This window comes from Centroberyx affinis, unplaced genomic scaffold (genome assembly GCF_046629955.1).
Source record: "Centroberyx affinis isolate AG114_WGS23_722 - 3 ecotype Tasmania unplaced genomic scaffold, CSIRO-AGI_Caff_v1 ptg000839l_1, whole genome shotgun sequence".
In the NCBI taxonomy this organism is placed as follows: domain Eukaryota; kingdom Metazoa; phylum Chordata; class Actinopteri; order Beryciformes; family Berycidae; genus Centroberyx; species Centroberyx affinis.
In genome coordinates this window covers 35,144-63,001 of record NW_027279435.1, presented here as the reverse complement: position 1 = coordinate 63,001, position 27,858 = coordinate 35,144, and the positions used below count along the sequence as shown (strand labels likewise).

The 27,858-nt window shown below is 41.5% G+C and overlaps 2 protein-coding genes across 2 annotated transcripts in view; both read right to left on the bottom strand.

The window, feature by feature from the left end:
- Nucleotides 1-5,758, bottom strand: part of usp2a (ubiquitin specific peptidase 2a) — a 39,423-nt gene extending 33,665 nt beyond the window's left edge. The window contains exons 1-2 of the mRNA XM_071520933.1: nucleotides 5,743-5,758; nucleotides 4,729-4,843 (exon numbers count right to left, since the gene is read on the bottom strand). The gene's annotated coding sequence lies outside the window, so the exon portion shown is untranslated. The remainder of the gene's footprint in view (nucleotides 1-4,728; nucleotides 4,844-5,742) is intronic.
- Nucleotides 5,759-13,235: 7,477 nt separating this feature from the next.
- Nucleotides 13,236-22,272, bottom strand: tbcela (tubulin folding cofactor E-like a). Its single transcript, XM_071520943.1, has 8 exons — nucleotides 22,110-22,272; nucleotides 21,130-21,269; nucleotides 20,654-20,835; nucleotides 19,565-19,821; nucleotides 17,334-17,460; nucleotides 15,481-15,597; nucleotides 15,188-15,299; nucleotides 13,236-13,448 (listed from the first exon to the last, which is right to left on the bottom strand). Exons 1-8 carry the CDS (start codon nucleotides 22,270-22,272, stop codon nucleotides 13,236-13,238), a joined length of 1,311 nt encoding a protein of 436 aa, XP_071377044.1.
- Nucleotides 22,273-27,858: the final 5,586 nt, after the last annotated feature.

The following is a 27,858-nucleotide window of genomic DNA, read 5'->3' as shown; positions in this document are numbered from 1 at the left end:
TACTCTGCATTTTCAGCCTCCCCTGAGGTTGTGCTAACCGGTAGTTACCATAGCTACCGTGGCAACAAGCTGCATTTGTTTGCTTGCTACCAACGCATAAAAGACTTAAAAGTAGTAGCAGGGCATATTCCACAGCCAATTTACACTTACTACTATCAGAGCTACAGCCTGGTTGCTGCACTTAATGCTGTGTATTCCCTTCCTTGCTTTAGAAAACTACCAAGAAAATACAATCTCCAATCTATTACTCCAGCTGATGAGCCTCTGTGCTACTGGAACAGGATAGGACAGAATATGATAGAATGGAATAGAAAGTCAAAATACAGCCACAACATCGCCTCTAATTCTATAAATGAGCTGGTAGGTCCACCGAGCCTCAATCAAATCTGCATTAACAAAGCTGTCAAACTAGTGGCAGAATTGATTGCCTGAGAGAAGCTTGCTGCAGGACTGATTGGGAGGCAGATTTCAAAAGCTGACTGCTGGAAATCCTTGGCACAGTTGGAGAGACAAGGTTTCACTTACAGGGTATCTGCAGATTTCAGACTTTTAAGACCTTTTTAATGCTACCTAATTCAATTAAAGACAACTTTAACAACCAAAATAAAGAAACAAAAAGCTTTCACAGCTTTCACAGCCGTCACTGTAGATATTTTAAGACTTTTTTAGACTTTTTAAGGGCCCGTGGATACCCTGACGCAGGAGTAGTTGTTTGAATTCTCTTGCTGTTTTGCCAGATTGTGGTTGCGGCAAATATCGCACTTCAAATGTAGTTTGCGTTGCATATCAATCATTATTATGAGTCGGTGAGTCAGATCTCTTACGGTACATATTGTCCCCCCAGGTCTCCTCCCAGCCTATCAGAGAGCACAGCCAATCTCAAGTGTGTTCTACTGATCTAACCGGGGTTCGGAGAGTGTGTGTGATGACGCAGGCCGCCACCGCCGCCATGCCCAGGGGTGACATTGCATGGAGAATGTAACATCAGCATGGACTCTCTGGTGCTTTGGAGTGCGTGTGTGTGTGTGTGTGTGTGTGTGTGTGTGTGTGCTTGTGGAAGTGCTGTGCTGTTGTAAATTATTGGTTCACTCTCTATAGCTGAGTCAAAGCAGTTTCGAGGCCAGTGTAGTGTGATTCTAATGGTCAAGTCCAAAGCTACCTCAGGCCAGTATGCTTGTTTCCATGCCGACTGTAACGAGGCATAAGCCAACACACAGACACAGCAGACAGATTTAGTAAAGTGTAAAAGGGCAATAAGTTTTACTGTCCCACAGCACACAGTGACCATAATACATCTACAGGGCCTTGACAGGGTTGTTTGTCAATACTAATAACTCAATGATTAATTGTCCAGATGCTGAGATTCCTGACAATGGAGAACGGTGCTGCAAGCCAACACATTTCATTCTCAAGCCAAAAAAGAAATGATAAAGCAGTATTATTGTTACAGTATTTTGCATCATGATATAGCCTAATAGCTCTTCACTAGATATTTCTGTTGGATCTCTTCTCTAATTAGCTAGTTTACTCCTCTCTACTGTGAAAATGAAATACTGAAAATACTTAGCTGTGACAATACTTATGTCAATTGCTAAGCTGTAAGACCTGTCGATGACGCAATTCCTTGTTCACTGATAGAGTTGGATAAAAGTCAGATTACTTAATACCCCTTTAAAGAACTTTTTTTGTAAAGTAGGCACTTTCATCAGCTCACTATTGTGAGACGAGATTGGTGGCAGTTTAACACTAGAGGGGCCGAGCCGCCATCAACCGATGGCTGTTTTGAATTTTAGAATTTAACTTTCTCAGCTTTCAAAATGACGTTTTGGACACTGTATAAAACAATGTAGTTAGATTTTTAAAATCGTGCAATAAAACTAGTAAAAGTAATTATTACTATATTTACCCACTTCATCTGATGGCTTATTGGCCTTCTAGTGTCACCCTCACTTCAATCTAGACCCAAACAGCTGTATCAGTATAAATGAACAGTTGCCACCGGGCAAAAAACGACAGCGATCTACTCATAGGGAATAATGTTATAAATCAACATGGAGGCTTAGGAGGCCTCTGAGCTGAGCTGGGTTTGGCCAGGTCTTACAGGCAGCTATATATACCCTGAAATGTGAGCAGATAAGAGACTGCTGGTGTCTGTGAGGGCCACACTGACGCCTCTGCCTTCCCTTTCAGCCCGTTAGAGCTGGTTTCCAAGCCAGTTCGCATATAGGCTTGGCTATTCTGACCGCCTCCCGGCTTGTATAATGCAATAACAAAATCACTGCTCAACAACTCATCACTGCAGCTCTTTCAATCTGCAGCGACAATGGAAATAGAAAATTGACAAATAAGCCTTTAACAAACCTATAAGCCTATAAAAAGTACATCCAGTCCAGTTCAAATTTAACTAGGCTGGCTTTTCATTGTCTACTTGAATAAACTGTCAAAAAAAACAAAAAAAACAAAAAAGAAACCCCAAAATATTGCAATTCAAGAGTACAACAGGAGAAAACAGTAAATCTTTCATGTTTTCTATTCATATGCCATTACTCCTACTAATCACCAAACTGTTCAAACAAGCCTCAATTATAAACACACCCTTTATGAAACTTCTTCACTGCAGAACCAAGTTTCTAAAATATAAAACAGGGGAGAGGAAGCATTTATCATAAGCACCATCTGTTAGTGACTCACATGAGAGGCCATAAGGTACAAGTGACCTCGGAAAAGGACTGAAGCTGGAGGCTACATTGATTGATGCTCCAACCTCTGCGATTAAGTGGCTTAATTCTTTATTCATAGAGCCAATCGTTTGCTCAATTAGACACCATTATTATTTTAAACACCTATCAATCTTCAGTATGCCGCTGACTGATGCTCAGATGCATAGAGGTGGCCTAAAGGGTAGAGCAACTAGTGGGTAAAGCAAAAAAATCACATTGGTAGAACAATTTGACTTTTCAACACATATCCATTCATGAACAGTGAACCACTAGTAGCAGCTGGCCTGGGTGTCACTGATGATGTCACTCATGTTCATTTTAAAGACCTAATCTAAAAATTTGCTACTACTAAAACATATGTATTTTTTTCTATTTCTATTATCACATTTTTCAAGAGGTTATTTTGAAGAAAATCTGAAAAAGTTTGAAAGACGATCACGACTAAAGATTACAAAGGCAGCAAATGTTGGAAAATGAATATGTTTTCAGTACCATCATCAGCCCTTACAGTGCAATTACATATTAAAGGGGCAACAAGTTCAAGATTCAATAATTTATTGCCATATTAACCTTACAGTTTGGAATTTGTTTTGGTGCACTCAACAACAGCAAAACATGTAATCACACAGTACACACAAGAAGTGTCCACAGAAAACACACTGCCACAATTCCAATACAATAAATACAATTGGTGCAACTATATGGCCCATGCCCTTAAAGTAACTAATTAAAGTGCGTGTGCTTGTTTATACAACCAGTGAAGCATTTAGAATGCGGATTGCTACAGGGTAAGTGCTATTATGGAAGCGAGATGTTCTGGTCTTAATACTGCGGAGTCTTTTACCTGAAGGGAGATGATTGAATAGGGGGTTCGCCGGGTGTGAGGAGTCCTTTAAAAGTGTGAGGAGTCCTTTAAAAGTTCAGAAATGGTGGGGAGTTCACAGCCAATTATTTTTGAAGCTGTGTGCATGACTCTGTCCAGCAATTATAGTTGTACTGTCCCATAGCACAAAATGGCCATAATATATATGTAGGGGTTGATAGGGTTGTTGATCATTGCCATTGGTAATGATACCAATGGCAAGATGATTAATTCACCAGGGCTGAGGTCACTTTCCAGCCTGTACTTTGTTTTGGAGCAAAAACCCACCCATTGGAGACACTCCCAATCCCCCCCTGCTATTGGTATTTTCAACAGTGCTTCGAACAAGCAACCGGCATCGCAAGACATTTCAGCTACAAAGGTTAAAAGCCTTGTTCTCAAGCCAAAAAAATCAAATGACAAAGCAGTATTACTATTCCAGTATGTAGCATGATGATATATTACCTCTTCACTAGACGTTTCTGTTGGATCTCTGCTCTAATGAGCTAGCTTACTCCTCTCTATTGTGACAGTGTGACTTTATTGTTTGTGTCAATTACGCGCCACCATAATTCAAGGAGACAGGAGGGGGTGGGGTCTTTGCCAGAGACTTGTATTGGAGGAGATAAGATGATACTGATGTTGCTGTGTTGATAATGCATGCTTAAGCAAAAATGCTGAATGTTGTTTTCCACAGTTTTTTGTTCTCTGTGATGTTGTCACCATGAAAATGTTGCTTCAGTGAAAGCTTCCATGAATATCAATGTCATGATACTATAAAGTTCTACCTATCAGTGGTGTTGTAAGCTGGAAAGGGCCTGATCAAATTTACCAGTTTAGTCATTTCTGCATTTGACTCGTCGGTAGGACCTAATGCTGAAGTTATTTTACTTTATTATCCTGACATCCATCCAGAATAACATTACAGTCGGCCAATAAACAAGTCTGAGCTGTTCTATAATATCTATATATCTATCTAACGCAATACACTTGAACTGCGTAAGCCTTGCATAGAAGTAGTAATTCAATGCATTACGGATTAAGTGTGATCAAGGAGCGAGGAAGCTACTGGACCTCACCTCACACCTTCAGCTGCATAGGAACAGGACATGTGTGTATGTGTGTGTGTGTGTGTGAAGTTCCTACCTGCTGTATGTGTAGCGTGTGTGTCAGTCCCCGCAGACAGCGATGGCGTTGGGGCAGCTCATCCTACTGTAGCTACCCCGCAGTGTGCACACAGAGGCTTTGTCACCGATCACTCCTGAGGAAACACACATGTGACACGTTACATGTGAGGAACATGACACACACATCATCCAACAGAGAAACAACCGTCCCCAATATTATATCTCAGTACTAGGGCAGCATCCTATTCCCCTTGACTTGGACTGAGAATTTGTTTGACGGAACTGTAATCTGACGAGCTGAAATCGGTAAATCCACATTATTGCTAGATCTCATTATCAAATACAGAAGGGCCCTAAATAACAGCAAATGTTGCTCAAGAGAAATATCATATTGCCCATAGGCCTACATGACTGGGAAATGGACCAAGGCAGCAGAAATCAGCAACTCCATCTAGGGCTCAATGTTGTGCCACCTCTCCTAGCTAACTGCTTCACTTTACAGCAGACAACCTCAGCATAAATAAGGCCAAGTGAGCGTACAGGCCACCGGTCAACACATTCTCCGGATTTCATGTCCGACTATTAAAGATTGATGATGCATCCTTCAGCTCGTATTATCAAATCCGGAAAAGTTGCTCTATTATAAGGCTCGGGTAAAGAGAAAGTTGATAACTTGACTCCATTCGTAAAGCTTCTTCATGTAGCTCTTCCAACACTTGTTTCAAAGCCCGCACCTTGACCAACGCAGTGACATATCTTCACTATCCGATGGCGAATTTCACGTCATGCTACACCAATTGATATGCCCTAATGTTCTAGGCTCTTCCACTCATTCTGGAAAAATCCAGAACTTTGTGAAATGTTATCCTCTATCCTCCAGCATCGTCTCCCTAGGAAGGTGTAGCTTACAGCTGTGCAAACAGCCCACACTACACACAAACACACACACACACCAGGCAACTGACAAGCAGGTACCTAAAAGAAGAAAGGGAAGAACAGTGGCGGTTAAATTGGTGTGTAAGAGGCTGCTCACCCTTGTTGTTCTGAGCGGTCGGGCCAATAGACAGAAAGCAATGGGGTGCTACTTGGGAGACTGTGGCCCCAGAGTGTGAGAGGAGCCAGGGAGGGATAGTATGAGCACAGCGATCCAGAATGCCACAGATCAAGTTACAGAGCCGGTAAATATAGCAGACGCCTATGACCTCTACAGGTCACTCAACACTCAGTGGCATTCCAATTTGCTCTTAAAGGACTAGCATTAAGGCTTTTTATAGGCCAAGCTGGGTAAGCAGCAAGTCGACCACACTACAGTAGGTAGCAGGTTGGCCGGTTTCACAGAAATGAAAATCCTGACTGAGAAGCAAGCTTCATTGGAGACAAGCTTCAGTGGATCATGCCCTGATGATCATGATTCATCATCAGGCATTTCTGAGATGTTCCAATAATAGCACCACAGTATAGCAAATGGCATAGATATTATATGATGTCATGCCCTATTAAATAATTTTGCAGTTTTTGTGACTGAAGCTCCTGGAATTCAAGCACCAGCTATAGCCTCTTCAGCTCTCTGCTAGCTGCCTGTTGCTTTGAAAACTCACATATTAAAGTGGTGATTGTCCTTGCTCTTTTAAAGCTGACACATACTGCTAATTGCCATTCAACTTAATATGACGACCTTTTGTAATTGTGATTTCTTCAAAGTTAAAAGCCCAATTTCACGTGGTGTTTCCGTTATTTTGTCTATCCCACGTATGTAAACAGTGACAGCGTAAATCATCAGTTCACTTACAAATACAGTTCAGTGTTTCACTGGTCAAGGAAAACAGCTGACGTAAGTGTGCAGGACAATGGAAAGAGAGAGAAACAGTATTCTGGTTGATGGTCTCTGGGAGGGGGGATAGCGTTACAAGACACGGTGAGGAGATGGGATGACACTTGCGTAGAAGCCACAGCGGATGCGATGCACTCTGGCCGCCTTTGCCTGGTTATGTACTGACTAATTGTAAACCAAAAACAATACATTTGATAGATTTCTCGTGAAATATGGGGGTACTCCTCCACACGTGATTAGGTAACCACTTAGTCCCCAGGCACGCTGGGCGGTAATGGGAGCGGGCCAGGCTTGACAGTACTGTACGTGAAAGGGGGGGGGGGGGATTTAAATGCCGAAAACTGAGAGGCAGCAATGTACAAAGTTGATACGACGTTAATTACACGATTATTTCTATGTAACGTCGGTTAACGTCCGGTAACAGTTAGCTATCTAGCTAGCTAACTCAATTGAACAAGATTATCTACAGCCAGGACAGCAGTCAGGGCACAGCGGTGTACGTTCAGCACTCGTATGGAGAAAACATCACCCCAAACTCTGTTAAAAAATATGGGAGTTAAATGCTACATTGCTTGCCGGCAAACGATACACACCTCATAGAACATGACTTGATTCCTTTTACGACTAGTTAGGGCCCGTTCTTCAATTCGGCATACAGTTGACAGACTAAGCAACACTTATTTCAATGAAATTTAAACTTTTAGAATTGGCTCGCCTGTTATTGTCCGAATATTCTTCCACCAGAAGACACCGTGGGGGCGGTAGCGAGCAGTGGGAACCGATTTTTAAAGTTGTGATTTTATTGAAATAAAGTGCTGTTTGGCAGATCAATTGTATGCCGAATATTCCAGTTGCTCTTTGTAATTCGTAAAACGTGTTAAGCAGTGTTCTATGATGTGTAAATCGTTTACCGATAAGCAAGGCATCATTCATTTGCCAGCTTTGATAGGAGTTTGGCTGGCAGTTGTCTCCATTCGATAGAACAGCACCTATCGGGGCTACGGTAGAGTGGGTAACTGCATTCACTCACCCCACAGTTGGAGATCATCCCGATCCAAACGGGCAGCAAAACGCCCCCAAAAGTGGCTTTCTGGCTGGCTAGTGCTGCTATTTAGACCATTACTTCACTTGATGTTGAAGTATAATCGATAATGTTGGGAAGATAGTCTACGAGCTTAAAACAAGAAGACGTTGTTTCCAGCTATTCCTTCTCCCCCTTGCAGTTGTAGAGTTTTAGCAACCAAGTAACGGTTCTTTTCGCTTTAAGAGTGACGTCAGTCCTGCAAAAAAGCTCATTTCTGATTGGTTTATTCCCCTCTGTGAACGTCAACAGCGAACCGCCTCCCACACCGTCACCATGGTGATGAACGTAAACATCACACGTTTCTTTCATTGAAAAAATGCTGCATTCATGACCTATGGGAAAGACTGTGATACGACCTTCCGTTCACCTCAGCTTTCAGGTGGTAAACACTACTAGAAAATACTGTTCACATCAGATTTCAGGTGGTAAAATACTCCCCAGATTTCCTCACTCCCTGAATTCTGCCACTGACAAAGAAACGTATCTAGTCAAGTGTAGGAAATGGCATATTCATTTGAAATATATCCAACAAAATGAACAACTTTCATCATGAGTCATCTTGTGATCACAACTCTTTAAATGCTATTTCAGGATACAACTTCTTGCTGGATGTTCTGTCTCGTGTTGACACTTCAATGCTTGTTTTTTCTACAAAACATGAACTCAGATGCATCATTCACTAAGTCAATGTGTGTTTAAAATGTGAAACAGCTGATCAGAGGCAATCAAAGTCTACAGAAAACTTCCAAACAATTGTCATTCGGACATTGAATGCAGCATAAGGACAGCAATTGAGAGTCAAATAGGCCTATACTGCTATATTGATGATATCTGCTCTTCTTTGTGGAGATAAAGATGAAAATTTGATGAAATTCTTCATGTGAAGTAGTCTGTGGCTTCTGGGAAAAACTTAATAGTTCTGTGTTTAATTGAATAAATACTTCATACTGAATGAATACTTCATATCACTTCTGAAAAATATAACTTGTTACTATTGCAGTGCAGATAAGACCATTGAAACGTGTTCATTTTATTATCACTGTTGCTGAATTTTTACACACAAAAGAAGAAATGACCAAAGTGTGATGTTTTACTGATAGAATTTGAATAGCGTACAAAATCAAGAAAAATGGTTAAAATCCCATAATGAAATATTCATCGTGAGAAATTAAAAGACTGAAGTAAAAAATATTTTACTTTAGTCTTTGTCTGTATTTTATTTATATTCCTGCATTTTTCTTATTTTCGTTGTGACCTCTCGTGTATCTCTCACTGTTGATTTTTCTTTTTTTTTTTTTTTTAAATTGTGATCAGTTTTTTTATTACCAACAATAATATAAAAGGAGCTCAATCCTCTCAAAAATCCTTAATGGTGACTGAGTGTGAGACAGATATCATCTTCGACTGAGCATCAAACTTTGGGACAATTAGTGACTGACCCTTTGCTTCCAGCTGCACCCTCTCTATCTAATATCTTTTTCTTTAAAATATCATTTTCAGGCTCCGGCACTCAAGTGTTTCTCCATGCTCGAGGGTGCAGGCGCCTGGATCAAAGTGAATGAGTCATAAATGCATACGGTGGTAACAACCATCTCCAACACACAACACATACGAACCTCTCATTCATCGACACATTGGCTTTCGACGCATTCAAACCCAGCCGAAGCTATGCTGTGAATGAAAAGAAGTCAGCACACACCGTGGAGGGAGACTGCCGCTTTATTTACCTTTCTGGGACGCATCCTTCTCTACATAACGTTACTAACAGGAGAGAAATGACATTGCTCAACTCATTCCCCATCATTGCACTCAGTACCTCATATAAGCTCTTACAAAAAAAAAAAATGATTATGAATATGCTTTCCACACACAGATTCTAAACAGTCCCTTGTCGTGTAGTGAACTGATCAGCTTAAATACTGGTGAATAGGACTGAACAGGGATCAAACCTGGGTCTCCTGCACTCCGACCCAGAAGGGAAACACTATATAATCAAAGAGAAATATATCCTTACTAGGTCCAAGTGACACACTACTTTAAGAGGCAGACGACTAGGAAGCAGTGCAGTTTGTGGTAACAAATATCTACTGGGAGTGTTTGGATTCAAACTAACTGGGATGTGCTGTACTAAAGCTGCCAGGTTTCTCCAGGCTGAAATGCTCTTATTGCCAGTAGACAGAGGTCTAGCGTTTTAGCGTTACATTGAGTATGTCTTAAGAGTTTTTCATCGTCTCAATAGCATTTTGATTATTTTCCCAACAGGTCTGATGTCAATCCCCGTTTGCAAAAGCTTGTGCAGCTTGTGCAACTCACTTTTTTTATCTGTTCAGTCCTTTTATGTTATAGAACAGAATACACCTACAGGAGGAGATCATGGGTTCATGATTGGTATACCTGATCGTGTTAAAAGGGAAAATCCACCCTTGAATACTCTGAGAGCGTTATAAACTGTATCTGTGATGTTCGTTGCATTCCAGGAGTTATTTTGTGATCAAGTGTTGTAATTTACTGTTTTGTTGCACCCGCTTTCCCTCAACCTGCCATACTTCAGCTAGTGATTTCCTCCATTTCCCAGCATGACTTTCGACAAGCCCAAGAGCGGGCGTGAACTTGTTCCATTCAGCTGTGGGTTATAAGTGGAGAGAGTGACAGCGAGTGCGAAACAAGAGTTTTTCCAGCCAAGAAAAATGAGCTTTCGTGCCCCTTACTCAAAACTCAATGTGGCCGCATTGCATTCTGGTATATCGAGGCTACTGTGAGTGAATGAATTGGTCTCTCTCCTCTTCTACGATGGATTTCTCCCTGTGTGATTGTTGGATGTCGGTGCAAAACGGCAGCCGACACCAAAAACCAGACGTTTACCGTTGACTGTTTCAGATCGCTGAAAATGTTTCCGCTCTCAAACTCCATTGTAGCTGCTGGAAAATGACCGGATGTAAAAAAAAAAAAAAAAAATGCACCACACACCAAAATGGACCCAGGAATGCAAAGTACATCACCAATATCTGTTTTTTTTTGTTTTTTGTTTTTTAACAGTGTTAAAGGGTTTTAGGGTGGATTTTCCTTTAAGGGCTGCAACATGGCTTAGAGATCATTTTACACTTATGGTAGGTTGGACACTGAGCTACAATAACAATAAATAACACAGTGACATACTATTCATAAATAAACAAACCTGGATGAATACAACAGGAAAATATCATAATAAATAAATAAATAGAGATCATGACTGACTACTACTTTACATTGGGCCTAGTGTAAAACAGTCGGTATACCATCCAGTGTTATTATTCTGTAAAACGACAGGCATCGCGTACACTTCCATCGCAAAAAATCAACTCAATAAATGACATGTATACCCCTAATATCACCCACTACACACTACACACATTTTCACACTTCAAACAAAATCCCACAGCGATTAGCAGAGACACCAGAAGCTAATACTTCTGTCCAGACCTGGATGTCGGTGCCAGCACGACACCGCTGCCTCTCTGTGCAGGTCTCTACGGCTGCGGCTCATGCTACACTACACTTACTCACCACAGCTGGAACAAAAACCGGGGGCAAACAGGTGCCAATATCATCGCTCTTTCCTTCTAACCCCTTTATACCGATTCCTTTTGCCGTACAGTGTCTGCGCTATCACGATACCATCCAGAAAAATCGACTAATATTCAAGTATAGCAGTAGTGTTATATAATAATAAACACCATGAAATGCCAAAAGTTAGGAAGGAAGCTATTCTAGTGTCTACATCCTTGAGATACTGACAGTTTTCTTTGGGCAAAAAGAAACTAGAGGCCGAAGCACGCCGAGCTAGGAGGAAATGTATCCAATTATTCCATTTAGTGTCACTCCTCTAAAAACTCAGTCATACCCCGTTTCAAGGAATTCTTTCATCATCAGCATATGAACAAAAGATCTGGCTCACAACAATACCAAGCAGCTAAATATGAATATTTCAATATAAGTTTAAAGTGATCATTTTGTGGCCTGGACGTTATCAGTTGCTGCCACACACACACATTATAATACCGCTCGTTGGTTGCCGTGGGAACATATATAGCACCAAGCATCAATGGTTCTCTTATATGAAGGTGGATATATTAACATATAGAAATCAATACATATGTATTCCACGTAGTCTAATAATATGTTAGAGAGCTATCTTTGGTGGAGGGAAAGTATTTCTGAAATACTGAAATGTACAACACACTGGCTTGTGGCGGATGGAGCGACTGGTGTAGAGGAGTAAAGGGATATTTCACCGAAAAACGCTGTGGATGCATATGGATGCGCGAAACCTTTCAAGAGTTTGATTCACAATCCTCAGTCACTGTTCAACTGATTACATACCTGAAAACAAATAAAAAATATAGATAACGTATATTGATGATTGCAGAGCCCGTAAAACAAGATATAAGATCACGTGGGCCAATAAATTAGCAAATTTGTGCAGTGAAATAAATTATTTATACAAGAAAGAAATGTGAAGCCACGTGAAACGTTAAAGTTTGGACATTTTGAACGCTGTCACATCATAATCTGAAGAATAAGATGACAGCAGGAACCGGCACAATCACATCACCGTCGTGTTTACCGAATTTAGGATTTAAAAGCAGGGGGATTTGGCGAAACCACATTGCTACCATATTCCATCAAATTGGTTATGAACAGATGAGTTAATGGGACTTAAAAAAAACCCCTCATCTCTCTGATCAAATCCCCGTTTACATGATATTTATAAAGTAGACGTTATGCCTTCATACTGTTCCTACGCAGTGTGCAATGACAGATTGTCTTTAAGCACTCTGGTGTGTGTGTGTGTGTGTGTGTGTGTGTGTGTGACTTCCTTCTCCACGGACAAACAGCCTCATCTGGTGTGGCAGGGCAACATTATAGCGAGGATGGAGATAGAGGGACTCAGCCTGTAGAGGGCAGCACATAACATGACACGATAGCTGCTGTTTTGTGACGGTGTTAAAAGTATTTCAGGGTGGATCGTGTTTCCTTTAAGAACCGCTGCTTCCTGATATTGTGCCTATGCTAAAAGTGCAGAAGGGAACAGTAGTCCCTGTCCAGTGTTGGGTATTTCTACTTCCAGGTCAGCAGGCTAGCGCTCCACTCTGCATCGTTGCCCCCCCACGACTGATCAGGGTTTGGTTTCGCAACAAGTGGGCAAGCCGGTGGTCTTAGAATACTCGCCTATGCAGGTGCTATGGTGGATGCCGTGTACTAAGAGATAGAGCTTCAAACAAAGCTTTGCTGGTACAGCAGTGTCCCGCCCTCTGCTTCAGCCTGCAGCTGACTGGCTGTTTGCTTTCCTGGCCCCGGTCTCCGCTTGCGACAGATCTGTCCATCGATCTCAGTGGACGCCCTCAAATGAAGCTTGATCGGAAATAAATAAGAACAGAACTCTCTCCAGACTGGTGGCTCCATTTCCAGCCAGAGCCTCCCAGCAGTCCACTGACCAGTCTCCTTGATCTTTACGTTTTCTGTCCTGTACGCATTTTCAAATTGTTTCGCAAAGTCAGTTAACCAATCAACAAATAATCCAATTAATCAAACTATCAGTCATCTTAAATCAGCCTGCTGGGAGCCAGTCGGGTCACTTGGTCTTGGGCACCACCAGGATCTCGTCGCCGTCTCGGATGCTGTAGGAGTGCAGGGCCCGGGTGCTGTACTTCATCTCCTCCGGGCCGAAGGCGCAGCACACGTCCTTGTCGATGTAGTAGAGCCTCATGTTGTTGGTGGACAGCCGGACCACTGCTCTCAGCTGCTTCTTCAGCTCTGCTACGGTCTGGTCCAGGCGGATGTTCACCTGACACACAGACAGATTCGTTTCTACATTTTAGCTGACTGGCAGTTAGCTGACTCTCTTATGTGGCTTACAATGAGGGCAAAAGTGCAGTATTGCAAAAGCGTTTAAAAAGTAGGTGTACAATTTTTAATAATAAAAGCTGTCGAATTTTAACATTCAACATTCCATAGTCTGTAAAACGTAGGTGTACAAATAATACAATGAGTACTAATAATGTATATAAACATGTATAGCGTATCTACTTTTGAAACACTCGGTAGAATAAGCTCAAATTCTGAGATCACCAACATTGCAAGCAACAAGAGTGCAATTTTTCAGAACTGATATGAGTGGTTGTGCTCACATAATGGTTAAATATTCAAAGGGTGATGGGACCCTCAGTTTCAGTCTCTCTCCGCCTATCCCACTAGTTTGAAAAATGGAGAGTGAGGGGGAAGGAGAAGCAGCTATCAAATCAATCTGATTACACAGAGCCGAACTAAAGTAAGACACTATGAAACATCCAATGACGTTCACCTACTTTTGATTTTTAACCGCGGAAAAAGAGAATTGTTGATTTAGCGTCTAAAATACTGACGGTTCAAAATATGCACTTATATGTGGAGGTAATGCCTGGCATTACTGTCAGCTATCTCAAACAACACCTAGATATCAGTTAATATCTCAAAAAAACATGTTTTAGTTTTTCTGATCCCTTTCACAACCGGTCAAGAAAAAGAATGACACCTGAAAAATGTTATGGTGTGGGTCAGGTCAATTCAGTAAAAGTGAATAGTGTGATAAGGTGGATTTGTTTCCAGATGTAGGTTACTGTGAAACTGTAAAGTGTCTTGTCTTTAGCCCTAGCCTCTACTTCAGAACACATGGATCTTTTTTGCCCTTTTAGGAACTCTAAAGAAATGGTCTCCATTAACTCTCCACCCCATTAACTTGATGTGTGTTATATTGACATACCAACTTCACCAGTGTTTCAACTGACATGAGGGTGATTAGGTAACGACCCAATTTACATTTGTGGGTGACCTATCTTTTTACCATGCCTTTTCAAGTCTGTTGAGAAACTTGGCTATCTCAATAGAACTTCAGTGATGCAGACACTGGAGTAAGACTCCTTTGAAAAAACAAACAAAGACTAATCTGCAGCAGAAGCAGTGGGATTACCGGCCCACAAAAAGACGACACATGGAAGGAGATCGTGGAGCAGGTGAACGCCGTTACATCCTCGCAGAGAACCGTGCAAGAAGTTAAAAGAAAGCGGTTTGATTGTAAACTATTCCATAAAAAGCGCATCGAGAACAGCTGCTGGTGCGCTCTCCCAATTCCATGAGCGCATTGGTGTCATCGTTGGGGATGTGTCGCTCTCTGGCATTGTTCCAGATAGTGACAGTGACATCATGCCCAGCGCTGAAACTGTTCACCGGACGACGGATTGAAAGGGACGGACCTCGCCGGACATCGGTCAGTCATTAACTGAAATAGCATCTACAACAAATCGTTTGTTTCTATAAAATATTGTTATGCTACGTAATAATTTGAGAAAAAAAGCAGGCATACATTCAAAGCAGCCTAAATAACGTCCAGTTTCATCAATAAAAGTGAAAGACTCAACGTAAAAGACGCACTGTGGAGTTTTGGATCGTAAGAACAAATCGGTTTGTGCACCAATTTTCCCTCTACTAAACGTTTTACGCACAAATTCGTTCTGCTCACGTTTCATACATGAGCCCCGTTGAACGGACCTGTTCCACCTTGTCCTCACAGTGCACCTCCACCTGAGCGTGGCAGCGGGGTCGCAGGTCAATCTCGGCCAGCGGCTCCAGCTTCCCATACTTGGTCACCAGGCAATGGTACCTTAGGAGGACAAGAGCAGATGTCAGACTTTTAGTCCTACTCTACTCCAAAACACTGCAATCGGTTGGCTTCAGAAGACTCCTGTGTGGAGTCATTTTATGGTCATTTTTTGCCCTTTTAGGAACTCTCTCACTCATAGTGTTGCATGCAGTGTAGTGTGGACACAGAAAGTGCAGCCTACCTGTAAGGCAGCTCCTGCTCAGGATAGTCTAAGTGGTAACGGATGAAGAACCTCTCGGCGTCTTCTCTCTCGCTGTCACTCACAACACTACCGTTTAGCGATGATACTGAGGGAAGCCTGTGGGGGGAAACAGAGTATATCATGCGGTTGAGGCACACTGCAGAGCTGTGGAGTGAGGTCAGGTATGTTTTAGAACTTCAATACATTGAATTCATTGTCCCCCACAATGAAATTTGGTCCAGCTATCCTTGCGCTACAAACTTGCCTCCAGGACCATCATTGTACGCCATATTAGACTTCCAACCATTTCTGAAAAATAGTTTCACACTCCCACGTTTTTTTTTTTTTTTCATTTAATTGGTTGCAGCACCATTTCTTAACTGCTCCAGAACTGAGGTTATTTTGAGTGGCACTGGTTCATCCATCTACAAAGCAAATCACCTAAATCTTATCATCACAATACCATAGTATCTTCATGCTCTCTGGTAGGAAACCTTGGTGTAATGTTTGACGGTTAACTTTCATTTGATACACACATCAAAAAAAATAACCAAAGCCTCATTTTTCCACCGAATTAATATTGCTATGATCAGACCACTTCAGTCTCTACCTGAGGCTGAGAGATTAGTCCATGCTTTTGTCATGGACAAGTCGTTTTTATGGCTTACCTGCTAATGCTTTGTACCTCAGCTGTGCATGTACTTGTCCTGTTGTCTGTGCTTTGATGATTTGAAGCACTTTGGGTATTAGAAAAGAGTATCATATATAAAATCCATTATTATCTCCGCCAAGGAGGTTATGTTTTCGGTGCCGTTTGTTTGTCTGTTAGCAGGATTACGGAAAAACTACTGGCCCGATTTTCATGAAACTTCGTGGAAGGGTGTAGCATGGGCCAAGGAAGAACCCATTACATTTTGGAGCGGATCCGGATCCGACTCACGAACAAGCAATAATAGCGCGAACCTTGGCGGAGGTCTGCGCTCTCCGAGGACCCTTCTAGTTATTATTATTACCGATTGGCCCAAGGGTGGACTTCATCACTGGTACAATATACCAATATGGGGTGCCACAAATTCCCAAAAGAAAAGACTAGCACACAATGCAAATGGCCCTACAAAATGTTTTTGCATTGTTACAGAACGGACATTTGTTACAAACTGGCCCTACAAAATGACTGCATCATTTGTGGTTTTCATATTGTAATATCTACCGTGTTCACAGGATGCAATATGGACATTTTTTAAAATTCATTTTCACTATACATGTAATCAGTGAGTGAAATATTGAGAAGTGTCTGGCAGGCGTGCCTCATTCATGCTTTGAAATAGGAGGGCTACATAAGGATAATGGTAACCACAGGGAAATACAATGGGAGACAGCATGATGCCACAGGGATACATTAGCATAGCAGGGAAATGTATTCCCACAATATACCACTACAGTAGGGCTACTAAAATGTTTGAAACCAGTGCTCTAAAACTAAATACTTTTGAAAATTATATTACAATAGCAATATCTATTGGTTTGGTTACCTTAGTGTGCATCAGCTCCAAATGGGAATCCCTGCCACCAGATACCACACATTGTGATGTGAGACTTCTTTTGCTGGTGTTACATGATATATTCACTCTAGATCGAATGAACTGCGTGGGAAAGTCCTGGGTGGAGTTGTGTATGTTATGAATTGGTTGAGAGTGAGTATCTGAAATGTAGAAGCTTATTGGACGCTACACTTCAGCAGAGGACAAGACTGAGCTACGCATCTCGTTCCATGTCCAGCACTCCTAAGCGTTTGGAGAAAAAAACCTCTCGACCTACTATGAAGGAGGTCCACTCTCATTATTGTGACTCACTGTGCTATCATGAGGCTGCGTCGCTCTGTGTTGGTGTAGGTCTGCAGTAGGGGAATGCCCTGCAGTCGCACCTCCTCCAGCTTGGGGAAGAAGTTCAGCTTCTCAATGTCCTCCCACCGGTTGAGACCTGAGAACACAAAGGAATAGTTACAAATAGATAGGAGGATAAAAGGAGGATAAAAGAGGGACTGTAGACATTTCTAGGAAGAAGGTGTAAGGTGCAGCAACGCAAGCTGGTCTCTGATACATAGGCAAGAGTACTCACGCAATCATAACTCTGTCCATTTTTAAGGACTACACCAACTTCTTGGGAGTTTGTCCCATTGGACACCTTACCCAATATGTGACGAGAGCACTGGCATCAAAATCATCTCTGTGTCTCTGGTAGATAGTTTTGACCAGTGCACATGCTAACGATTTAGCATACAGCATGTTAAGTAGGTGACTAGCATTATCCTAAAATTGAGAAAAACCAATGCCAACTTTGGATTACTAAAAGGTTTAACTTCATACTTTGGATAATGCTAATCACCTACGATTACTGCACAGGCTAGCTAAAACGTTAGCCTGTGTTCACTACTAGACAGAGATGATTTTGGTGCTAATCCTCTCGTCAGATATTGGGTAAGGTGACCAATAGGGACAAATTCAGAAAAGATCAGTGTAGTTCTCTAATAAAAAGAAAAAAAAAAGCATTCATACTTTTACAATGCTATAGTGTGACACATTATTTACGTCTTGAACAGTCAAAAGCATCAGAGTAAAGAGAATTTTGTATTTATTTTTGCTGCATACTCTACTACTACTATACTAAATGTGTATTTCTAATCAAAAGATGAATATGAGACACAGAATGTCAGCTTTTATTTCTGCAGTTAAGGTTTGGCAGAGTATTTCAAAGGAAGATATCAAGAGTCTGCTAATGTTGATGGACATTGGTTTAACACGTATGCAAAAAATACCCAGAAATAAAAGCACAAAACACTGTACTTTTGTTTCCTATTATTGTGATCTTAAATACATATTTCATGAATATGCAGTAAATATAACCAATTTTACTTCACTGTCTGACTACTTATGACTAATTGTTCTGATTTTGAAGTCTCCTGACATCTTGGGAGCACCTCTGTTTAAAGTGGCACATCTTTTGAGGAATGAGGAATTGTCATATTTACGTACCATTTTAAAATTTAATATAATTGGCTGGGAAAATCTAGGCAGGGGAGTGATAAGTATGCATAGTCAACCTTTTCTGTAAAAATCTTAAAAATAAAAAGAGCAAAAAAAGTCCAACTATCTACACTACACCTATCATTTTATTTTAATACACATCTACAGGAATTAATACCTCACTTATGCCTCTTAAGCAGCAGATGTGACAAAGGGACGCATTGAAGGCAATCTGAACAACTGTAGTCTTGGCATATCATTATTGTTCCCTCTTCTAGTCCCAACAGAATTCTAAAAATAGATTCACCGCTGATACACCCCAAATAGAAACAATAATTCCAGAGATAAAAGCTGACTTAGAGAACTATCCATTGCAATGCTCTTCAAACAACACTGAGCTTTTAGGTCGCCATGACATGTTTGCTTGTGCTAACTTTATCAGCTGTTATCACGGCAATACATGCTGATGCTGATACAGCTGGTATATAAAATGCAAACACTGGCAACAAGCAAATAATTAGCTGCACACACACACACACACACACACACACACACACACACATATACACACACACACTAGGGTTCGACTAATATAGGTTTTTGAAGGCCCATACTGATAGTTTGGGTTGAAGCTATCGACATCTGATTTTTTTTTTTTTTTTTACCGCTATGCATTAGCTTTAAAATTGGCAATCAAGTATTTCAGTGTTTCCACCCAGAATTTCACTTTTGTAAGACTGGAAAAGCCTCTGAAACAGCATGTAGGCCATCATGGGACACTAAAACTCTCCACTTAAATTGTTTAACATGAAATTTAGTTGGGCTACCTACTCCTTAAAGCAGAGTGAGGCAGGTTTCTCTAAAGGTTTTACGCACTGTCACCCCTGAAGCCGTTAGGTAAAGGGAGGAATCTCCATCATATCAGAGGTGGACAAAACTGACTGACCAATATCCGATTTTTAAAATAAGGCAAACGCCAGCCCCATACATCTGCATACCGATTTATCAGTCAAATCCCAACACGCATGCACACACACAGCCAGCAAGCCAAACGTCCTCACCTGAGTTGTGCAGGTTGATGCTGCGTAGGTTGGGGAAGAGCCGTTGCAGGATTTCCTCGCCGTCCTGGATGGAGGCCAAGTTGTTGTTGGCCATGACCAGGGTGTCCAGACTGGGGAACATGGAACCAAACTTGCGGACCTCGGCCCAGTCCTGGAGGCTATTGTCGGTGATGTGCAGCAGGCGCAGGGTGGGGCAGGCCGCGCTGGACACTGACACACTTTTGTACTCGTTAAGGCACAGGAACAGCTCCTCCAGCCTGCAGGACAACACAGAATAAAGCAGTGTGGACGATGCAGAGGAAGGTAGTGTGTAGAAGGGGAAAGGGAAGCTCACAGACTTTAACACTCAATATATTTATACGCCTGTGTTTTTGTTGGGGTTCCACCGCTGTGGGATTTTGAAGGCTGATGCCGTTTTTTTTGGACTAAAGCTGCCGATAGCAGAGATTTTGTATTCAACAATTTATATTTGAACATTTTCTTGCCAAAAAGTATTCAATGTTTCCCACAGAGTTTTAAGAACAAGAAAAACATATTTGTGCATATTCTTGTGTGGAATCTGATCAAAATATTACATTAGAATCAATTTCGAACAACCGGCCCATACACAACCAGCGTATTGATCAATTTTACAATAAATAGGTAATTAACCAAACTGCAAGGCCAATCAATCAATCTAAAATATCATTATCAGCTATCCCTAGTTTTGTTGTTGAAAATTGAAAACAGCCTCCTGTTACTGCATTTCATTTGTTGGTAATAGTGCAAGAAACTTTTGAAAGCACACAGACTAAAATTAAATGTAAATCAGAATTTTGGTAATTTGAATCCCATTTGGCATTTGGCCACTCACACACGTGTGCGGTCATTGATCTTGCCCTGCATGTGACACATGCTCATTCCTTCACGGCCGTAATTTGGAACCACCCTGCACACGCACATTCAATCTCCCTGTCGCACAGCAGCTCTTTTGAATCTATCTATCACACAGTTTAGTTTCACTTTTGTCCAGTTTGGCGCCTCATGAATCACCTCACGAGCCCCTGGAGGAGTTGAGAAGCACTGATCTAGGGTAACTATCCATCTTACTCAGGCATCTCCCGTGTGAGCAGCCGCACGGTGTCCCAGGACACTTGCGTGTTGTTGAGGACGAGGCGTCGGACCCGGGAAAAGGCTTCGGCACGTCGAGGCTCCAGGGCCACTCCTGCCAGGGGGTTGGAGCTCAGGTTGAGGAAGTCCAAGTTGGGGATGTTGGACACGATCTTACTAATCTGAAAACAACAATGTGACCAAAGCCAATGGAGAAAAATTTTATTAAATTAAATCAATCAAGCCAAAACACTTTGGAACCACAAATTTCAACAGAAAACCAAAAAAGCTTGATCCTCTGTTCTTTTTACCCTGATGTGGCCATGGACCTTTAATGATCTATATGACTGATGACTGATAAGGTCTATATGTCTTCGCCATAAATACACCATGGGACTACTTGTTTTCCGTCAGTGTTTGCTACATTTATCTGGTGACCCCTATTGGGAATGACCTAACAGATGCGGAAACAGCACCTCGTGCCAGTCCTGCAGCTTGTTATGGGACAGGTCCAGCTCCATGACATGGGCACAGAAGGCGGCGATCTCGGCCTGGTCTCCTGCCCTGCTGATCCCACAGCTGTTCAACACCAGCACACTGGGGAGGTTCAGACGGTCTGGAGGGGAGGAGGAAGAGGATGGCAAGAAGATACCAATTTCTACCGACAGTAGCCTCAACAGACCAGAATGCAATGCAGCCACAAGACATGTTTTGAATACGGGGCAAAGTCAACTGGAAAAACTCTCGCTCTTGTGCTCTTACTATCACTCTCTCCACCTATACATATAAACAGCAGCTAGATGCAGCAAGTTTGCGCCCCTTCTCTGGGGGTTACAGAAAGTAATTCTGGGAAATGTATAGAAAATTACTAACTGAAGTAGAAGTAGACGAGGCAGGTTGAGGGAAAGTGGGTACAAAAAGAACACAAAGTAACTCCTGGAATGCACTGACCACAGAGATATAACACACTGACCATCACAAACTGGGGCCAGTTGCATAAAGATAGACCTAGTCTTAGACTTAAATCAGACTTTAAGTCAGATTTAAGCATAAGGATGCTTTTTCTCACAAATTGCAGTCTCTCTACTTCTTCTTGATTGTTGTAGATCTCTAATGGGTTGTTTCTGTCTCTAAAGACTCTCTCTCTTTCCAAAAAAACAAAGATTTGCCATCTTGTATGAAATAGCTACAGTATCTAAATTGTCCACTCTGAAGGTTAGGCCAACTCAACAAAGCTCTTAACTCAAGTCTTAATATTTATCCAACAGCCTTAATTAGACTAGCCTAACCTGAGAGTCTAAGACTAGTGACTAAGTTTGTGCAACTGACCCTGATGATAGCAATGTAAAAGTATGTGAATTTTCTTTTAAAAGTGTCGGGAAGGAGGGAGCAAGCAAAGAAGCACAACGTGCCCATATCCATCCATCAATTCAACAATCCCTGCACTACAGCTCACCTTTCATGGGGGAGCCTTGAGGGACGACGGTGGGCACCACCACCACCCCCATGCCGGGCCCTCTGCGGTACGGGAAGTTCTCTGGGCTGTACTTCTCGCTGATCACCTGCATGAAGGTGCGGCCCTCGTCGTCCTCCGGCGGCTCCATGGCTCCGTCCCACATCCCAGCGTCCCCCTCGGCTGGAGAGAGAGAGAGGGGTTAGCCGCCTTTTTTTTCCAGGTTTTCCCACAACTAAGTCCTTCCTGGTTTGTTCGTGTTGTTTTTCCAAAGGGATGAACAGTCTGGTTTCCACTCCAGTTGGGCAGAAAACCATCTAATTAATGTGTGACACCAGGCGTAAACATTCTGCTATACTCGTGTCTGGAATACACCTCCTCAAATTCAATGATATTCCAGAAATTTCTTGATGAGTGTGAACCTTGCAACCCAGCTTTCTGTCTGGGACCACAATGGCGCGATTTATCGCAGTAGAAATGGGATTCCCTATACCACCTAATTCTTGCGCAATGGTCTATAATTTCAATTACCTTGTCATCAGCATCATCGTGTGAGTATAGGAGTTTGTCATTTCAAGCAAAGGGCTGGTGCCTTGTCAAACTAACTGTACAACTGATTCAATCATGGTCTTACCAATACTAAACTACTAAGATCACATTTATCAGTCAACTTAATTCATGAATCATGTGCAGTTTTGCTTTAGGCCTTCAGACCAGGCCTGATTATCCTTCAAAAACACAGACAGTGATGATACATTCACCATATTTTGTTAATAGACTACAATACAGTGCTATATTATTATTAGCTGGCACAAGCCAGGTATTCATAGAGTGATTTATGTTCCAAGTAGGATATAAAATAGCTTTGTGTCTGGCCTTGGAGACACAACTGCTGCCCTTGCCCTGCTGACACGAGGCTGGTCAGTCTGATAAATGTCTGCATTTCTCTTTGAGAGAGGTAAGAGTCCAATGATAATGGGGAGCAGGGAGGGACACAAGGAGGTGTCCTCAGCTCCTTATCAGCCAACCGCAGAGACACTGTCCCATTTAAATACCCCTGAATTTGCCCGGAGGAGAGCAACCAGACAGCTGATCTATGAAAAAACATGTCTCTTTAAATGCTGAACTTTTGAAATAAGACACTTTCATATCAAGAAGACGCCTTGTCCAAACTTATCATTATAGTTTGTATAATTAAGAGGGATGAGGCTCCCTGTGAAAAGTCAGAGAAATTCATAAAATGCCTGATAGGCAGAGCCTGGCCATACCATCTGCTGCAGGGAAGCATAAATTATGTAGTGGTTTTACTGAAATAAAAAAATAAAAGGATCCTATTACGATATCTTATTTGACAATGTTGGGCTGCGGTGAATTATTCTGATGTATGAATGCAATTTGTTATTCTTCAACTTATAGATTGGGAAAGTCGAGTTGTTTCCCATAACGCAATAATTCACATTGCAGACATATGAAGACAAGAATCAACTACAATTAGTACAGATATGAGTGTTAGCTGTCTGAACCAGTGTCATGTTTCATAAAAGGACAAACCTATTTCTAAACTATGACTATGACCTCCAACAGACTATGGATACAGTTCTATAGATTTGAAAGAGAACATAAAGTATCTTACCTGCAGAGATGGTTCCCTCCACCTGACCACTACCGCTGCTCACTGTCCTCTTCCGTTTCTGCACCAACGGCCTAGAAAACAAATCAGGAGAAGCCTAATTCCTTCATTTAGTCCTTTATCGTTTTGTCATTTGACTCATATGTGTTGATTCATTCATAAAATAAAGTGCTACTGGAAATTTCATTCCATAATGTTTTACACAAGACAAAGCTGCAAGTCTATGTAGGTGACTGAAGGGAAGACAGGCAAAGTGTCTTACTCCAGAGTGACTGGCAGGGTTGACAAATCTCTCCAAAAGAAACACTGGTCCCTCTTTGGTCACTTTTTTCTCTCTAGACAGGCCGGAAGAGGGAGGGCTTGGAAAGAGAAGGGAGGGCTCGGAAGGGACTCAGCACATGACACTGGAACGCAAACAAGGGCAAAGATCAGTTTCTGCCTTGTTATCCATTTGGCAATAGCCTCGCAACTGATGGGACATGAGAGTAGAAAGTCAGATTCCTTGGAAGTCGGAGTTAGCAGCAGATTACAAGTACCATGCTCCCAGTAGACTGGCAATGGTATCTAAATTTCCACACTAGGAATCATAGAGCTATTGTGGGCAGTCAAGCTACCTCAGTACAGACACAAACAAGACACATTAACACACAGTCAATGACAGTGAAAATCCAATGCATGCACGAGAATTGTGAATTGAATGATAATCATAATCATATAATCAAAGTGTTTAGTAGCTTTGTTGTTGGTGCCTCTGCTGCAGTGGATGCTAAGAGGCAGAAATCTTGGGATGAGGTATTAGCTAGCCCGGATTTGGTCTCTTTTATAGAGAGCACGCCGAATCCCATTGAACAATCTGGCAATTTAATGCTGCCTTGCTTGTCGGCAGGTCTTCTGGTAAATTCGGCATAAATCTGATCCACCAAACAGCTCTTATTTGAACAAAATGTCAAATTTTAGAATTCATTCACATTGCTCCCTACCGTCCCCCGCGGTATATTTTGGTGGGAAAGAGACTGTGGCAACAACGGGCAAAGCGATTCTAAAAGTTGGAATTTTATTGTAATAAGTGCTGCTTCGTGTATTGGATGTACGCCGATTTGAAGAGTGTCTCCTAGTGATTCGTAAAATCCCTTACATCATGTTCTAGCTGGTATGTTCCTTGTCCTATACGATAGGCAGCATTAAACTGACAGATTTTTAAACAGAGTTTGGCATAATTGTCTCTCCATACGGCTCGTGACGGGGGCTAAGGTGTTAGCTAAGTAGATTCAAACGATACCAACTCTCTCTTTCACGCCCTTGTAGCTCTAGCGGGGAGAAACTACGCCAAACTGTGAAATTATAAATGTGTTAAGTGCATGTTGTTGACAAACGCACAGCAGACACTGGCCCAGTCCACACTCAGCATCACTGAGTCTGACCCCCAGCAGCATATCGATGGAAACGATGGATTACGAGATGACAACGCTATAGGCACACTTTGAATAATCGCTAATACCATTATGCTGGGAAAAAAATGATCTCAAAATCTGATAGAATGGGAAGCGATCCTGAAACGTACCTTTAATCTGTACTTTGAATTTCCCTTGTTGATGAAAACAAACCAGCTGTCATTTTCCTCTCGCCTCCATCGCGGAAGTGACGTCACCTGGCTAGCTGAAAATGGGATTTTCTTTAAACAAATATTTATGGTGTATTTTTTAATTAACATCATTTTTAAGTTACACTATATTTAGTATTTTATGAGCCTATTTATCTAACAGTATACCAAATTGCACACATATGCATCACGCAAAAACAAAAAAAGAAAAGAAAAGGGGTAGAGGGACTCCTGCATCCCCTACATAAGCCTCCTAAAGGTTGGTAGAGGGAGGAGGAAGGCCATAATGGTTTGTCAGTCATGATGTCATGATGATGATGGTGATGATGACCGTGACAATGATTTATCTTATGTTGTTTACCTAAAACTCTGTATCGACACCCTCCAATGGCGTCTGACTGTCTGTTGTGGCTGTCAGTCTTATGTTTTAATGTAATGTTGTTTGGAATACTCACTGAGAAACCAATCGCTTACTGGGAAAAATGAAGCTGAAACTTGAACTTGAATGTGTATTCCTTCACACAGCACATAACAGTAGAACTATAGGTTATCTGAAAGACCACACTCACGGATGAATGGATGGGTTGTAATGGATCATTAACTATAATTCTTTGTAAGAACATCTGGCAGATATTTGAAAGGAGTCACCCAATTCATACTCAAGTTATACTTTTGTAACTTTGTAAAACTTTTTTTTTTTTTTTTTAGAAACACCATATCATATTTGCAGGACAATAGCAATTAATGGTTTGCACATTATGACATGACACTATTTCATGTGAGCCCTATATAGTTTTAATGGTGAATTTGTAAGCCTATATACAGCTCTGGAAAAAATTAAGAGACCACTGCAAAATTATCAGTTTCTCTGGTTTTACTATTTATAGGTATGTATTTGAGTAAAATGAACATTTTTTTTAATTCTATAAACTACTGACACCATTTCTCCCAAATTCCAAATAAAAATATTGTCATTTAGAGCATTTATTTGCAGAAAATGACAACTGGTCAAAATAACAAATAAGATGCAGTGTTTTCAGACCTCGAATAATGCAAAGAAAACAAGTTCATATTAATTTTTAAACAACATAATACTAATGTTTTAACTTAGGAACAGTTCAGAAATCAATATTTGGTGGAATAACCCTGATTTTCAATCACAGCTTTCATGCGTCTTGGCATGCTCTCCACCAGTCTGTCACATTGCTGTTGAGTGACTTTATGCCACTCCTGGTACAAAAATTCAAGCAGCTCGGCTTTGTTTGATGGCTTGTGACCATCCATCTTCCTCTTGATCACATTCCAGAGGTTTTCAATAGGGTTCAGGTCTGGAGAATGGGCTGGCCATGACAGGGTCTTGATCTGGTGGTCCTCCATCCACACCTTGATTGACCTGGCTGTGTGGCATGGAGCATTGTCCTGCTGGAAAAACCAATCCTCAGAGTTGGGGAACATTGCCAGAGCAGAAGGAATCAAGTTTTCTTCCAGGACAGCCTTGTACGTGGCTTGAGTCATGCGTCCTTCACAAAGACAAATCTGCCCGATTCCAGCTTTGCTGAAGCACCCCCAGATCATCACCGATCCTCCACCAAATTTCACAGTGGGTGTGAGACACTGTGGCTTGTAGGCCTCTCCAGGTCTCCGTCTAACCATTAGACGACCAGGTGTTGGGCAAAGCTGAAAATTGGACTCATCAGAGAAGATGACCTGACTCCAGTCCTCTACGGTCCAATCCTTATGGTCTTTTGCAAACCTCAGTCTGGCTCTTCTTTGCTTCTGAACTCTTCCTAAGTTAAAAGATTAGTATTGTGTTGTTTAAGAATGAATATGAACTTGTTTTCTTTGCATTATTCAAGGTCTGAAAACACACATCTTTTTTGTTATTTTGACTTGTCATTTTCTACAAATAAATGCTCTAAATGACAATATTTTTATTTGGAATTTGGGAGAAATGTTGTCAGTAGTTCATAGAATAAAACAAAAATGTTCATTTTACTCAAACACATACCTATAAATAGTAAAACCAGAGAAACTGATAATTTTGCAGAGGTCTCTTAATTTTTTCCCAGAGCTGTATATATATAGGCAATGCATCACATCACATTACATTACAAACACACAGAATTGGATGTAACTACTACCGCTTGTGTTATTTGAGCACCGATGTAGTAACCTGGCTTGGATGTGAAGAAGGAGAAACAGTGTGGGTGCGTGTTTGCGGGAGGGGGGGGGGGGGGTGTCATGCTGTATGTCGTTCGGTTGGATGTCGTTATCAAATACAAGAACAGCACGTTTCATTGTGTCACTATATGGATTAATCTCTGGATTAACTGTGAGTATGACAACACTAACAGTGACTCATTTTTAAACCTAAATTAACCTAAAACCCCGTAAAACCCCTTTTCACATGTTTAAGGATATAGAACAACTTAACTTGGAAAATATATACTTGAACGAATAGCCCTCATTGTAGCCTTGGGCAGTGCTCATTTTTATCTACATAATTTCAGTGAGGTTTTAAA